Source organism: Nerophis ophidion, unplaced genomic scaffold (assembly GCF_033978795.1).
Source record: "Nerophis ophidion isolate RoL-2023_Sa unplaced genomic scaffold, RoL_Noph_v1.0 HiC_scaffold_33, whole genome shotgun sequence".
Taxonomy (NCBI): domain Eukaryota; kingdom Metazoa; phylum Chordata; class Actinopteri; order Syngnathiformes; family Syngnathidae; genus Nerophis; species Nerophis ophidion.
This window is the reverse complement of record NW_026906955.1, coordinates 887077-902406: the sequence shown is the minus strand read 5'-3', so window position 1 is coordinate 902406 and position 15330 is coordinate 887077. Positions and strand designations below refer to the sequence as shown.

General features: G+C 41.6%; 1 protein-coding gene across 2 annotated transcripts; it reads left to right on the top strand.

Annotated features, from left to right (window-relative positions):
• Positions 1-1023: 1023 nt before the first annotated feature.
• On the top strand, positions 1024-14678 carry LOC133546596 (zinc finger protein ZFP2-like). Of its 2 annotated transcripts, none has more exons than XM_061892380.1 (4): positions 1024-1168; positions 3361-3481; positions 3825-4047; positions 9100-9252. In XM_061892380.1, exons 1-4 carry the CDS (start codon positions 1164-1166, stop codon positions 9105-9107), a joined length of 357 nt encoding a protein of 118 aa, XP_061748364.1. In that variant the 5' UTR covers positions 1024-1163; the 3' UTR covers positions 9108-9252. The 2 variants fall into 2 exon arrangements, with proteins under 2 accessions (XP_061748364.1, XP_061748363.1); XM_061892379.1 differs by lacking the exon at positions 9100-9252 and adding an exon at positions 13125-14678 and having other exon boundaries at positions 1025-1168.
• The last annotated feature ends 652 nt before the right edge of the window (positions 14679-15330 follow it).

The window sequence follows — 15330 nt, the reverse complement described above, 5'->3', positions numbered from 1 at the left end:
TGTATATATATATATATATATATATATATATATATATATATATATATATATCTGCCTAGAGTCGGGACCCAGGGTGGGCTGTGCATCGGTTGGGGGCATCTCTGCGTTGCTGACCTGTCCCTGCTCGGGATGGTCTCCGGCTGGCCCCACTATGGATTGGACTCTCACTATTATGTTAGAAACTGGCTGGCCTGGGAACGCTTTGGGATCCCCCGGGAAGAGCTGTACGAAGCGGCTGGGGAAAAGAAAGGCTGGGCATCTCTTCTTAGGCTGCTGCCCCCGCAATCCGACCTCAGATAAGCAGAAGAAGATGGACGGATGGTTGGATGGATGGAAGGATGTGTAACACAACTTGATGTTTCTTGAAAACAGCGTCCAGTAGTTGATGTTGTTGCTCCTTCTCCTCTTTTGTTGGACAAAGTTCCTCCTTGTACTCTGCTATCATTTTTTTTTCAAACATCACACATTTTTCTTCAACAGCAGCAGTTAGTCGCTGATTCAGCAACACTCACATCATTTGTAATGTAGACATGTTCACACAATAAAAACACTTTACACTTACATTGGATCTCTGCTTTGATGTGTCGATCACTTCCGCCTCTCTTTGTTAGCAGCTAACAAGCTAAGCTAACCAGCAGGCTAGGCTAGCACGTCAAAGTGCACTCAGACTAATGTATCCGCATACAAACAATTAATAACGACGTTTACTCTGTTAAACGACACACATGTGCACATGTACGTTGTAATTAAGACATGTAACCATAATAACCAATACAACGTCTTGTTTTGTTCTACCTCCTGTGTGACGTCATCGAGGTGTTCTCAACCGCAGAACAAATGTTGGCCAAATACGTGTTTCACTGGGACAATAGTGAGTGGTGCACACTTCCTTCAAACACGTGTTTCACTGGGACACTAGTGAGTGGTGCACACTTCCTTCAAACACGTGTTTCACTGGGACAATAGTGAGTGGTGCACACTTCCTTCAAACACGTGTTTCACTGGGACAATAGTGAGTGGTGCACACTTCCTTCAAACACGTGTTTCACTGGGACAATAGTGAGTGGTGCACACTTCCTTCGCCCGGCCACAGAAGACAAAAAAGAGTTGCTGGTGTAACAATAGGAAGAATATATTCCACTCCTCTCTTGTACACGCGGCTTATGAGGTAATATACATGATATATTTTCATATTATTTATCTTATTTACCTCATATGTTGTTCGAAGCTAACGTGCTAGCTTTAGCCCGCTAGCAGGCCTTTGTAGCAAATGCGAGCGTTTTTCTTGAGTGTATTTTATAAGTTCTCTATGAGAATTATATTGACTTATTTAATACTTTAACTGTTTTTTGTTGTATATTACAGTCACGCTTAACATCATTAAATATTTGTTACTAGAAAGAAACGAACGTCTTGTAATTTAAGTCTGGAATAAGTCACATGGTATAATAATAATAATACATTTTATTTGGTATAGCGCTTTTCAGTGTACTCAAAGATGCTTTACAGGATGAAAAAATAATTACAAATATTATTATTATAATGACAGTAGAATATTATTGCAGTGGTCTGCTTTGTGTTGGTGTCAACTTTATTAACAATAAATATAAATTATGTTTGCATGCACTTCTATTCCTTTGATAACATCCATCCATTTTCTACCGCTTGTCCCTATTTGGGGTTGCGAGGGGGGACAGGGGGTGTTGGAGCCTATCTCAGCTGCATTGGGTGGACATATCATGGAAATTAAATCAACTGGTGTTTGTTATTACGAAAACACTATTTGCACAATTGTAAGCGATTAATGCTTATTCAGTCAGACTAAAATAAATATTTAATTAAATAAATGTTAAATATGAAAAATGGCTTTAATATACTGCACACAAATTGAATATGCATCAATATTTTGTTTGTAATCAAATCATGAGGTACCCAAATATTCTAATATATATATATATATATATATATGTATATATATATATATATATTAGGGCTGGGTAACGATTAAAAATTGTAATCGAAGTTAATCGCACTATTTCTCCGAGTAATCGCGATTAACTGCATTGTATACACAAAGCCCAATAATGAATTCAAAAGTAGTGTGTAGTGCACCTTTATTGGAATATTCTCTCACATGAACAAAAGCGCCAAAACATTTGTTGTGCAAACACAATTTAAATCAGTCCTTGTTAAACAGTAGCAGTTAAATTGCATATTTTATGAAAATCAACTCAAAAAATGTAAATACAAACATTTAAGCTGATTGCCACTGCCAGGGTATTTAAGTTATCCTGTTTGTTATGGAAAATAAATATAATCTACATACAAATCTCTGAGCCACAATCATAACATCTGAACAGGCAATTTCTGAGGTAACAGCAGAAACATTTTTTTTTATCAGGGTCTTATGTTTAAAAAACCTATATTATAGGTAGTGGGCTGTTTTAGGGAATTTTTGATCAAATTATCCGTAGTAGCAATATTAATAATGTTGTGTTTATTCTGCGTAGTGCACTTAAAATAATTAAGACCATATCTAGGAATTGATATGATGGGAATTTTCCGATTGTTTGCTTGGTGCTTTGATAAACTGAACGCATCATATACATGGTACTATATTGTGATGTTATGAGCCAGGAAAAAAAAGAACTACCCTACCCAGCATGCAACAGGAGTGACGAGCATGCGTGGTAGCCCAGTATAGGTTGTGTCGCCATGACGGAATCTTGTATGTTGTGATATGCACGCTCTGAAAGCAAACGTTAAGAACTCAGCCAACACTCCTGGTCTGCATTATTGATAAATAGACAGACAACACATATACTCCGCTGCTTCACAGGCCGCTGGATGTAGCCGGCAAAGTATTCCCATGCTAGCTAGCCGGTCTAGCAAGCACGCCTCATTCAGTCCAAAACGGCCCGATCTATCCACATTCAGAATTGTCTGGCGGTCGTAAGTGATCCCCGAGTGACCACGCTGTAAACCAGCCATGAAATTTGCAGAATTGTCCGGTATTTTTGCCAAATGTTCCATCTTTACCAAGAGCCCCTCGACGCCGGGCGACGCCATCTTGTTACGAAAAGGCGTTAACAAAATAAAAGCATGTAAACAACATACGCAAATGTGAGATAAAATAATTGTCGGTGTTAATAGAGTGATGAATTAACTCGTAATTAATTTGCCCACCCCTAATATATATATATATATATATATATATATTCTCACGCCAGCACATTCCTTAAGGTGTGAGTGAGGTTCAAGCAACATACTATCACACGGCCACACTCGCTGGCACTTGTTACACGTGCTTCGCTGCACTTCTGTTTCTTGTCTGTTGGGCTAAAAATGTTGCTTTTGCAGAAGGAAAAACAAGGAGAGGATGTTGTGCGTAAAAGTAAAGCCAACCGACCACAGCTCTGTAGTCCTGGTCACCGTTGACGTGAGGTGGGACTATTTTGGAGGTGCACGTCAAGGTTGGCTGGTAGGTTGGTAGTGGGAGGAGCCAGTTGGCGTCACTTGATGCTGCAGCACAATGACACTTTTATACGTGCAGACTGACTTCATGCAGTCATGACGGTATTAAAATCCCAGCAGGAGGTTTTCTATAAGTTGTTACTTTTTAATCAATAATTAATGTAAATGCAGAAAATAGGATCAATGACACAATTCATAATAATCAATAACTGATGATTATTCCATGTGTAGAAGAACATCACCACAGAGTGGTGTCAGTCCACTTGGAAAATATTATATTTGATAGACTAAACAACATTTGACACATCTGAGCTGAAGTTTGTTTGTGTTGTCTTGCGGACGTCCAACAGATGAACGCTCGTCAAGAAGAACGTCCCCTTCAGCAGCAGGAGGATCCACAGCCCCCCCACATTAAAGAGGAAGAGGAGGAAGTGTGGATCAGTCAGGAGGGAGAGTGTCCTGTAGGGCAGGAGGAGGCTGATGTCAGCAAGTTTCCACTGACTGTTGTCTCTGTGAAGACTGAAGAGCATGAAGACAAACCACCTGAGTCCTCACAGCTTCATCACAGTCCAAGTAAGCACAACATCCACATATCATCTAATACAATGTTTGTGACACATGTTCATCCGGGGGACACATTTATCACTAAAGATGGAGATATATTTGCTTTTTAACACCACCATTTAAAAATGAATGCTCATCAATCATCAACAGTGTAATTGCTGGGGTGTAACCATGTGACCTAGAGGCCGTCCTCCTTACCTCACGTGGTCAAATGAAGGCAAACGTTCAATATGGCTACTGTTTATTTACCTTTAGCAGCACATATGTCAGCATATTTCAAAGGTTTAGTGGTGTAGATAAGAGCTGTATACCAAGTACCATTTTTTTTTTTTTTTAGTACTGGTTCCTAAAGGTCTACTGAAAGCCACTACTAGCGACCACGCAGTCTGATAGTTTATATATCAATGATGAAATATTAACATTGCAACACATGCCAATACGGCCGCTTTAGTTTACTAAATTGCAATTATAAATTTCCCGGGAGTTTCGTCTTAAAAACGTTGTGTAACGATGACGTGTACGCAAGACGTCACAGGTTTATAGGAAGTATGAGCGCTGCACACACACACAGCTAAAAGTCGTCTGCTTTAACGGCATAATTACACAGTATTTTGGAGATCTGTGTTGCTGAATCTTTTGCAATTTGTTCAATTAATATTGGAGAAGTCACAGTAGAAAGATGGAGTTGGGAAGCTTTACCCTTTAGCCACACAAACACACGGTGATTCCTTGTTTAAAATTCCCGGAGGTGAAACTTTCCTATGGATCAGAGCGCGGTCAAGAGAACATGAATCACGACAGAATGTCAACCAGCAGGTTTCGGTGAGATAATTGTGGTTAAAACGTCGCTTCTTACCGGAGAAAAGCTGAGCTTGTGCCATCCATAAAGCTGCCGTCAACTCCTCTGAGACACTGGCGTCAAGACACCCGTGGAGACACACCTCCGACTATCAGGTACTATTTAACTCACTAAAACAATAGCAACACAATAGAAAGATAAGGGATTTCCCAGAATTATCCTAGTAAATGTGTCTAAAAACATCAGAATCCGTCCCAATGCAATCGCGTTTTTTTTTTTTTCTAGTCCGTCGCTATCAATATCTTCAACCACAAATCTTTCATCCTCACTCAAATTAATGGGGAAATTGTCGTTTTCTCCTGTCCGAATAGCACTTTTTGTTGGAGGCTCCCATTAAAATCAATGTGAATATGTGAGGAGCCCCCACACTTGTGACGTCATCGTCTGCGACTTCCGGTAGAGTCAGGGCTTTTCTCTTAGCACCGAAAGTTGCAAACTTTATCGTGGATGTTCTCTACTAAATCCTTTCAGCAAAAATATGGCAATATCGCGAAATGATCAAGTATGACACATAGAATGGACCTGCTATCCCCGTTTAAATAAGAACATCTCATTTCAGTAGGCCTTTAATTATGTGGTCCATGAAGACCGTGAAGATTCTGGACTAACGGCACAACTATTTGTATTTTTAATTCCAGCTGACTGAGGTAACTATGACACGTTGTCACATTGAGTTCAGCTGCCGCTGCTACACATTACAATCAGCTTTGAATGATGACAAATAAGGAAGCAACCAAAGTTTGATGTGTGTGTTATTGAGAAGAAGATGACATAACTGCATTTCACCTTGCACTGCACACATAGTTGACTTCTTTAAGACTTCAACCTCTTCTGCAAATAGGAATGCTATTTAAAATGCCTCTTTTCCACTTTTTTATTTCCACAAATTACATGTAGTACCGAAAAGAGTACCGATAAATACTGGTATCGATAAGGAATATTGATTAGGGTATCATATCCATAAATCTATAAATGTACATCCCTACTGAAGATACAAGCCAGATATTGGTCTCAAGATGGCGGCGCCCTGCTCGGCTGCGGCTGCAGAGGCTCTTGGTAGTAATAGAACATTTTGGCAAATCTACCAGTAATTTCTGTGAATTTCATGGCTGGCTTCCAGCGTGGACACTCCGTAGTAACGTACGACCGCCAGACAATTTTGGATGTGGATGGATCGGGCAGTATTAGACCGAAAGATGCGTATACGTTGGACCTCCTCGCTATCCTGGGAATACTACGCCGGCTACATCCAGCGGCCTGTGAGGCAGCGGAGCCTAGTACCAGAGGGGACCGCAGACAGAGGAGACATAAGCGGTGTGATCAGAAACAGAAACGGAGATGCTGAGCGGGGCTAACAACAAAGCTAAAGGCTAATCCTCACAGAACGCCGCTTCCTTCCATCCTGCTCTCAAATGTCCGCTCACTGGAGAACAAACTGGACTACCTGACGCTGGATTCATATGCAAGACACTGCTGCAGGAATTGTAATTTTCCTGAAGGAACTCTCCTGAAGGAATCAATAAAGTTCTATCTATCTATTTATCTATCTAGATGAGAGACTGCTGCGCCATATTTCTCACAGAAACGTGGCTGAAACCATTCGTCCCGGGCGAGGCAGTTAGCATCGAGGAGCTAACTATGTTTCGGTCGGATAGGAGCAGCACTCTCACTGGTAAATCCCGAGGCGGTGGTGTTTGTATATACATCAATAACAACTGGTGCAACAACGGGAAGAACGTCTCATGTCACTGCTCTCCCGATGTAGAAATATTAACTATAAAATGCAGGCCATTTTATTTACCTCGGGAATTCAGTGCTATGATCTTCACAACAGTGTACATTCCCCCCAGTGCTCACACCAAAGAAGCTTTGAATGCTTTGTGCTGCTCCATCAATGAACTGCAAACTACACATCCAGAGGAAGTTTTCATCGTTGCAGGGGATTTTAATCAAGCTTACATGAAAACAGTTTTCCCTCATTTCCATCAATATGTGAATTTTGCAACCAGGGATGGAAGCAAGCTGGACTTGGTTTATAGTAATATTAAACAGGCGTATAAAGCTGCACCACGCCCCCACCTGGGCTCCTCAGACCATCTATATGTGATGCTAATTCCTGCATACAAGCCCCTGCTGATCAGAAAGCAAGCTACAGTGAAGCAGGTGAGGACCTGGCCAGAGGGAGCAATGGAAGCATTACAAGACTGCTTCGGAACCACAGACTGGGACATGTTCAAGGCAGCCGTCACCGATAATCATAACACATGTGTGGAGGAGTATGCAAAGTCTGTGTCCGCATACATTCAGAAGTGCATGGAGGATGTCAGTGTGATCAGATTAGGGGCGGCATGGCGTAGTGGGTAGAGCGGCCGTGCCAGAAACCGGGGGGTTGCAGGTTCGCTTCCCACCTATTAACATCCAAATCGCTGCCGTTGTGTCCTTGGGCAGGACACTTCACCCTTGCCCGCGGTGCCGCTCACACTGGTGAATGAATGATGAATGAATGATTGGTGGTGGTAGGAGGGGCCGTAGGCGCAAATTGGCAGCCACGCTTCCGTTGGTCTACCCCAGGGCAGCTACAGATGTAGCTTACCACCACCAGGTGTGAATGAATGATGGCTTCCCACTTCTCTGTGAGCGCTTTGAGTATATAACAATAGAAAAGCGCGATATAAATCGAATCCATTATTATTATTATTATTATTATTATCGAGAACATCCCCACACGGGCCAACGAGAAACTCTGGATGGATGAACAGTGAGGTACTGCGTGCAATGCTGAAGGCTCGGAACAAGGCGTTTAAGTCTAGCGACATGGTAGCAGTAAAAACAGCCAGAGCTAACCTGAACCGTGCCATTAAGGTTGCAAAGGTGCTCACAGTCAGAAAGTGCAGGACTTCTTCCAGAACCCCACGAACACTCGACAAATGTGGCAGGGCATACAGGTCATCACGGACTATAAAGCTGCCCCCCATCCCTGTGACAACAGTATCAGCTTCCTAAATGACCTAAACAACTACTTTGAAAGGTTTGAGGCACTTAACACCCCTCCGGCGAGAAAATCCATCACTCCGGCGAGAAAAAACACCCCTCGCTCTGATGAGCAGCCGCTCAACTTGGACACAGCGGATGTCCTGAATACCCTGAGGAAAGTGAACCCCCGGACCTGATGACATTCCGGGCCAGGTGCTTCAGGGATGTGCAGACCAGTTGGCGGGGGTTCTCACAGACATCTTCAACATCTCGCAGGGAGGTGGTGAAACATCTGGTTGACTGGTGCAGAACCAACAACCTGGTCCTGAACGTCGACAAGACCAAGGAGATCATCGTTGACTTCAGGAAGCACCGGTCCAGCCACACTTCACTCTTCATCAACGGCACAGCGGTGGAGATGGTAAGCAGCACCAAGTTCCTGGGGGTGCAGATTACTGACAATATAACCTTGTCCCTACACACCGGAGATCTTGTAAAAAGAGCTCAGCAGCGCATGCACTTTTTGCGTCGGATGTAAAGAGCACAGCTCCCTCCCCCCATTCTCAGCACATTCTACAGAGGAACTATAGAGAGCCTGCTGACCAACAGCATCTCTGTCTGGACTGGAGCCTGCAATGGCTCAGACTGGAAGTCTCTCCAGAGAGTGGTGAGGACGACGGAAAAGATTATCAGGTACCTGAGGCAGAGCAACAGCCCCAGAGCATGATTGACCCCCCACCATGCTTAACAGTAGGAATGGTGTTCTTCTCTTTGTAAGCTTCATTTTTTTCTCCTCCAGACATAACGTTGATTCATAGGCCCAAAGAGTTCCAGTTTTGTCTCATCACTCCATAGAACAGTTTCCCAAAACATTTGGGGTTTGTCCAGATGATTTTTTGGCATACTGGAGTCTATTTTTCTTGTGCCTGGTAGTCAGAAGTGGGGTGCGCCTGGGAGTTTTGGCACGGAGGCCTTCATCTCGTAGTGCGCGCCTTATTGTCTGGGACGAAACCTGCGTTCCCCCCTCTGCAATGTCCTGTTGTAGTTCCTCAGTTGTTACCCGGGGGTTTTTCACCACTGTACGCACACAGCATCCTCTTTCTACCACGCCCAGGTAGTGTTTCCACTGTGCCTTTAGCTTTAAACTTGCGAATTATGCTCCCAACTGTGTCTCTTGGAATGTGTAATGTCTTTGCTATTTTCTTATATCCATATCCTTTCTTATGAAGAGAAATGACCTCCTCTCTTGACTTCTTTGACCACTCCCTGGACTTCACCATGTTGCAAATACACCATTGACCATCTACAAGAAGCTGAGCGTCAGTCTTTTTCAATCACTTTAATTGTTGCTCGTTATGGTTCTAATCACATCTACAGGTGTGTTCAACACCTGATTGAAAATACCTTATTCAAATTCTGTTCTTAAGAGTTATGATCTGCAAGGGGTTGAATAATTTTGTCAATGAGATATTAAGAAAAATGTCCTTTTTTGGTATTTTGTAAAATACAGTGTTAAGATTTGAGTTGCATTTGTCTATTTGACACATCTTTATTTGATATGACTATAAACAAAATACGGAATAAATGTCCAACTAGCTAAAACACCAAAATTGTGTGGCGGTTTAATAATTTGGATCACAACTGTATATCTGCACCTTATTGTTTTTTTTATCCTGCACTACCAAGAGATAATGCAACGAAATTGCGTTTTTATTTGTACTGTAAAGTTCAACTTTGAATGACAATAAAAAGGAAGTCTAAGTCTAAATATCTTATAAAAAATAAAATCATTTTTTTATTTGGATTTAGTTACTTCTCCACTGTCCATCAATGTCTCAACACCTTTGAGAGATGATTTAATCTAGTTCATTTCTACTAATTAGCTATGTTTTGTTGATATCAAACATCAGAATCAAACATACTTTATTAATCCCTGAGGGGAAATTAAAATGTTCAGCAGAATCCCATTCAAGGTCAGACAAACATTCCAGGGAGACAGAACAGGATCGCTGACTGGTCTGCCAACTTGCGGCGCCCCTTGCAAAAAAGGTGAGATACATACGTGTAAACAAGTGGGGGGAATGTGAGAAAAAATGAAAAATCGGTCTCAGCCTGGGCCCCTGGAGAGGGGGTCCAGACTGAGGCCAAGGGAAAAAAACTACTTATAGCCCTAGCATACATCCCTCTTTCATGTGTGTAAGAGGGAAACATCAAAGAAGACAAAGGACATTAAAAGAGCAGAGCTGATGCAACCAGACACTTCTACATACAGCTATGAATAAAAAGTAAAAGAAACAAATACACTGTGGTGGCTTTTGCGGTGTCCCACACCATTGTCTGTTGGGGTGAAGGGAGCTTGGCCAGAGACGGGAGCAGACCCAACAAAGCAACCAAGAGAGCCGACTCCACCCTCGGCCGCCGACCAGGTCTCGGCCAGTGTCCAGTCCGCATGGATGAGTGAGGATACGTCCAAGGAGACCGAGGTGTCCGATACCTGCTCATTCAGCCAAGACACTGTGAAGCTTTTCCGTCCCGGCGCTCAGTGCTAGCTCCGCAGTCCTGTCTCTTCATCTGCATCTCCTCCAGTCTCTCCAAACGGATTCTGGTGTGGCAGAGACCCAGCAGCTGGTCTCCATGGCCACAAGGCTCTCGGGAGGCGGATCCAGAAGTCCACAAAAAAGCACTGCAGAAGTCACGAAAGTACCACCCCTTGTCACACAATCCCAAAGGGTCCGGACCAAAAGGCAAAAAAAAAAAAATATATATATATATATGTATATATATATATATATATATATATGTATATGTATATATATATATATATATATATATATATATATATATATACATATGCATATGTATATAAACACATGAAAAGAAGATGGAAACACAAAAGGATGACACAAGAGCACAGAGTTCCTGCCAACAGCAGCCACTACAGGGTCACCATCTTGGGGCGGGGGGGAATTGCAGCATACAAGCTACAACAACACAGAAATCGTAAAAGTTTCCTAAAGGAAAATGTTCATATTTAAATAAGTAGAGTAAATAAATCATAAACAGGATTTTCCAGTTTAAATGCAAATGTTGATGCTCCTCTTAGACACTGTTCTTTGTTCTCTTTCGGGTGTACAAGCAGCTGTCTTGTTTGTATGTAAGTGTTTTACTGCTGTGTTTATTTTTTTCATGAGTTTTTGTATTGCTTCGCTGATGTACCGTATGGTTTTGACATCTTGAAAGTCAACGTGGGGACTGATAAAATCCTCAGAGACATTATCAGAATATATGCAGGACAAAGTGTCATGTGACTGGGTAAATCTGGACTTTTCTTAAGCATTTGTTCGTCTAACTTGTGTATTGAAGAACATTTCCCTGAGCAGCAAGAGCGGACCTCAAGGATGGAGCAGAATCAGTCACAACCACCTTATATTAAAAAGGAAATGGAGGTTCTGCAGTACCCCAAGATTAAAGAGGAAGAGGATTCAAAGCAACCCCACATTAAAGGGAAGGAGGAGCCAGATAGCTCTCACATTAAGGAGACAAATGAATCACAGCCCTCCCTTACCTTACAGAGAAAGAGGAGTCACAGCTCCACTCACAATAAAGAGGAAGAGTAGGACTCACTGACTTTTTGCTGCGTCAACACAGAAAAAGGTTAAGTGAAATAACTTAGATGTTAACTATCGGTCAATAATGCTTGTCTTTCTCTCAGACAGACAGGGCTTTACTGTCCGTAACACACACACACGCACGCACGCACACATCGCAAAATGAGCTAACGTTACGCTAAAAGCTAATCAGCCTTCACCTCAAGGACTGTGAGCAAGCTGAGCTACCGCCTATACCTCCAGATCGTCAACGGGCTCATAGTGATGTTACAAGCAGTTGACTGGGAGGTGTTTATTATGATATGGGGATCGTCCGCTGCATTATGCTCACCTGCTGAACACCTTTCTGCTAACATGCACCGTCTCTCCTCTCTGCCTGCCTCTGCCATGAGCCCTGATTCCATGCACTCTGAATACGCACTGCTGATTGGCTCTTACCGCTTTGCCTGTAACCAATCAGATGGTTGTGTGGGTGGGACAATGGTGGGGGCTGCAGAGACATAGTGACAGAGACAGAGGCAGTACGAAGCGTACCAGCTTGTTAAGACTTTAGTTTAGCACAAAATGATAATATCAATACGTCTAATGAAGTCAAATACAAATAAGGCAACCAGAGAAGTATCCTACACTTCTCTTTTGTAAAGTAAATGTGAACATGCGATACGGGCATCTACATCGACTATATGATTTGCCTGAGAAGCCGGACAGGACAAAAAAAACAAAAATGTTTTGGTTTTTTTAAGACTTTAGTTTAGGCGGTGGGTAATGTGTTGATGTTGTTAAGGTGGCCTGGCAGTATAGCTCGGTTGGTAGAGCGGCCATGCCAGCAACTTGAGGGTTCCAGGTTCAATCCCAGCTTCTGCCATCTGAGCCATTGTGTCCTTGTGAAGGACACTTTACCCACCTGCTCCCAGTGCCACCCACATTGGTTTAAATGTACACTTCCACGTGATGTAGAACAGTAGTACCACATTTTAAACATACACACACATCTAAAGAATATAAAAATAAATATATTTGGTGGGCCAAACAAAATGACTCGGGGAAACAATGTTTGGTATGGGCCATATGACTTAAAATCTATATCTTAATAACAATATATGTCACGATATATCATTTGGTATATGATTGCTAATAGAAGAATTTCAAAATGGGTTACAAAAGCTCCTAATTTGGCAGCTGACATATGCAGTAACATATTGTGTCATTTCTAATTGTATTAATTTGTCGAAATAATTATTATTAATGTACTTGTTTATTTACTGTTAATATCTGGTTGCTTTATTTGAGAAAATAATACTGGAAATGATGAAATATTTTACTGCATATTTCATCAACTAAATTAGGAGCCTGTGTAGCCTGTTTTAAAACGGTTCTATTAGTAATTCTATAAGAAATAATATATGACAGAATCAATTTTAAACCATCAACCGTCTATCCATTGTAGAAAGTCCTGTTGTGCTGGTTTGTTTTTCCTTCCTGTGAATAATGTTGTAAAGAGCAGCGTGTTTGTGCGTCACTGAGATTTCAAGACAGTTCATACGATAACTTGTTTTTCCTAAGTGCATGTAAAAGTACTGAATGCATTGTGTGACTGAGCACAGATGGATGTTTCTAAAACGTGTTTGTCTTCTTGTGGCCTGCAGACGTCTGTGAAGAACATCTTCTCCCTGAGCAACAGAAGTGGAGCTTCAGGATGGAGCCACAGCCCTCCCACATTAAAAAGGAAAAGAAACACCCACTGATCCCCCATTTTAAAGCGGAAGAGGATGACCCACTGACCACTCACATCAAAGAGGAAGAGGAGGACTCATTGACCCCCAATTTTAAAAAGGAAGAGGAGAAGCCACTAATAACCCATTTTAAAGAGGAAGAGGAGGACCTACTGACCCCTTACTTTAAAGAGGAAGAGGAGGACTCATTGACCCCCAATTTTAAAAAGGAAGAGGAGAAGCCACTAATAACCCATTTTAAAGAGGAAGAGGAGGACCTACTGACCCCTCACTTTAAAGAGGAAGAGGAGGACCAAGAGCCGCCGCACATTAGAGAGGAAGAGGAGGAAGAGGGCATCAGTCAGCCTAAATGGTTGGAGGAGTTCCCAGTGACTGGTGTCCCTGTGAAGAGTGAAGATGATGAGGTGAAAGGTGAAAGTGAGGAGAGGGGAGGGGGGGAGCCTCCAAGCAGCAGCTCAACACAACACATGACAACAGAAGCTGATGGAGACCACTGTGGAGGATCACAAGCAGACAAGCTCTTAGCTCCACTATCAGATAGTGAGGACACAACGTCACACTCTCCTGACACTGATGATGAAGACTCTAAAGATGATAAGACATGTCACACTGACAACACTCGCTTCACATGTTCTCACTGTCACAAAACTTTTAAATACCATTGTCGTCTAAAATCACACATGAGAACACACACTGGAGAAAAACCTTTCTCTTGTTCAATCTGTGGTAAAGGTTTTACACAAAGTATCAATTTGAAAGTACACATGAGAACACACACTTGTGAAAAACGTTTTTCCTGTTCAACCTGTGGTAAAGGTTTTACACAAAGTCAGAGTTTGAAAATACATATTAGAACACACACTAGAGAAAAACCTTTTTCTTGTTCACTCTGTAGTAAAGGTTTTACACAAAGTATCAATTTGAAGGTACACATGAGAACACACACCAGTGAAAAACCTTTTTCCTGTTCAATCTGTGGTAAAGGTTTTAGAGAAAGTCAACATTTGAAAAGACACATGAGAACACACACTGGTGAAAAACCTTTTTCATGTTCAAACTGCGGTAAACATTTTACTCAGAGGCCAGATTTAAAAGTACACATGAGAACACACACTGGAGAAAAACCTTTTTCATGTTCTATCTGTGGTAAAGGTTTTTCAAGAAGTCAACATTTGAAAGTACACATGAGAACACACACTGGAGAAAAACCTTTTTCATGTTCAATCTGCGGTAAAGATTTTACTCGAAGGGAAAATTTCAAAAAGCACATGAGAATACACACTGGAGAAAAACCTTTTCCTGTTCAATCTGCAGTAAATATTTTGCGCAACGACACTATTTGAAAGAACACGTGAGAACACACACTGGAGAAAAACCTTTTACATGTTTAGTATGTTGTAAAAGTTTTTTACAAAGTCAGCATTTGAAAAGACACACGAGAAGACACCCAGGAGAGAAAGTGTTGAGTTGCAGTGTGTGTGGTGAAAGATTGTCTTCTAAGTAGCAGTGTAAGAAACACAAGTGTGCTGGTGAGAACAGCAGCAGCAAATGAAACTGCAGGATTTGAAATAAACTGTCCAGACTTTAACTTTGACCTTCTAAAAACATCAGCACATAGTTTCTAAGATTTATAGATGAGGTATTTTAGATTATTGCCTTTTTTCAGTCAAGTACTACACATGACAAGTGTTTTTTAAAGTTGTTCATGATTTATCCCCCTTTTTTAGAATTCCTCAAACATTATCAATTTCAGAAAACATGGGAACGTTTGGAATGTTTGGGAAAAGTTAATTATGTACATCATCCCACAGAGCTTTACTGTACATCCATCCATTTGTTCTACCACTTGTCTCTTTCATTTTATATGTATAGCATTTAATCACATACTTGTCCGCCAAAGGGTGTTGCGTTTTGGAGGAACTCCTTCTGTCAGAGTGCTGTTCACACTTCTTTTACTGCGGAAATCTACTCACAAAAACAATCCAAACAGTAGGAAACAAAAAACGATGGTGCGAAAAAGAGAAGACTAAACGTGCATTTTGGAAAAAATAACAAAAGCTACTTCTATACACAAATAAAGTCAACTTGGTTTGGAGTTACAAGACGTGCACACTACAAA

What these genes read in the sequence shown, in the direction of transcription:
- LOC133546596 (XM_061892379.1), top strand. An exon ending in GTGCACGTCAAGGTTGGCTG is followed by an intron (nt 3,482 to 3,824) that starts GTAGGTTGGTAG and finishes GACGTCCAACAG; the next exon opens with ATGAACGCTCGTCAAGAAGA. An exon ending in ACAGCTTCATCACAGTCCAA is followed by an intron (nt 4,048 to 13,124) that starts GTAAGCACAACA and finishes TGTGGCCTGCAG; the next exon opens with ACGTCTGTGAAGAACATCTT.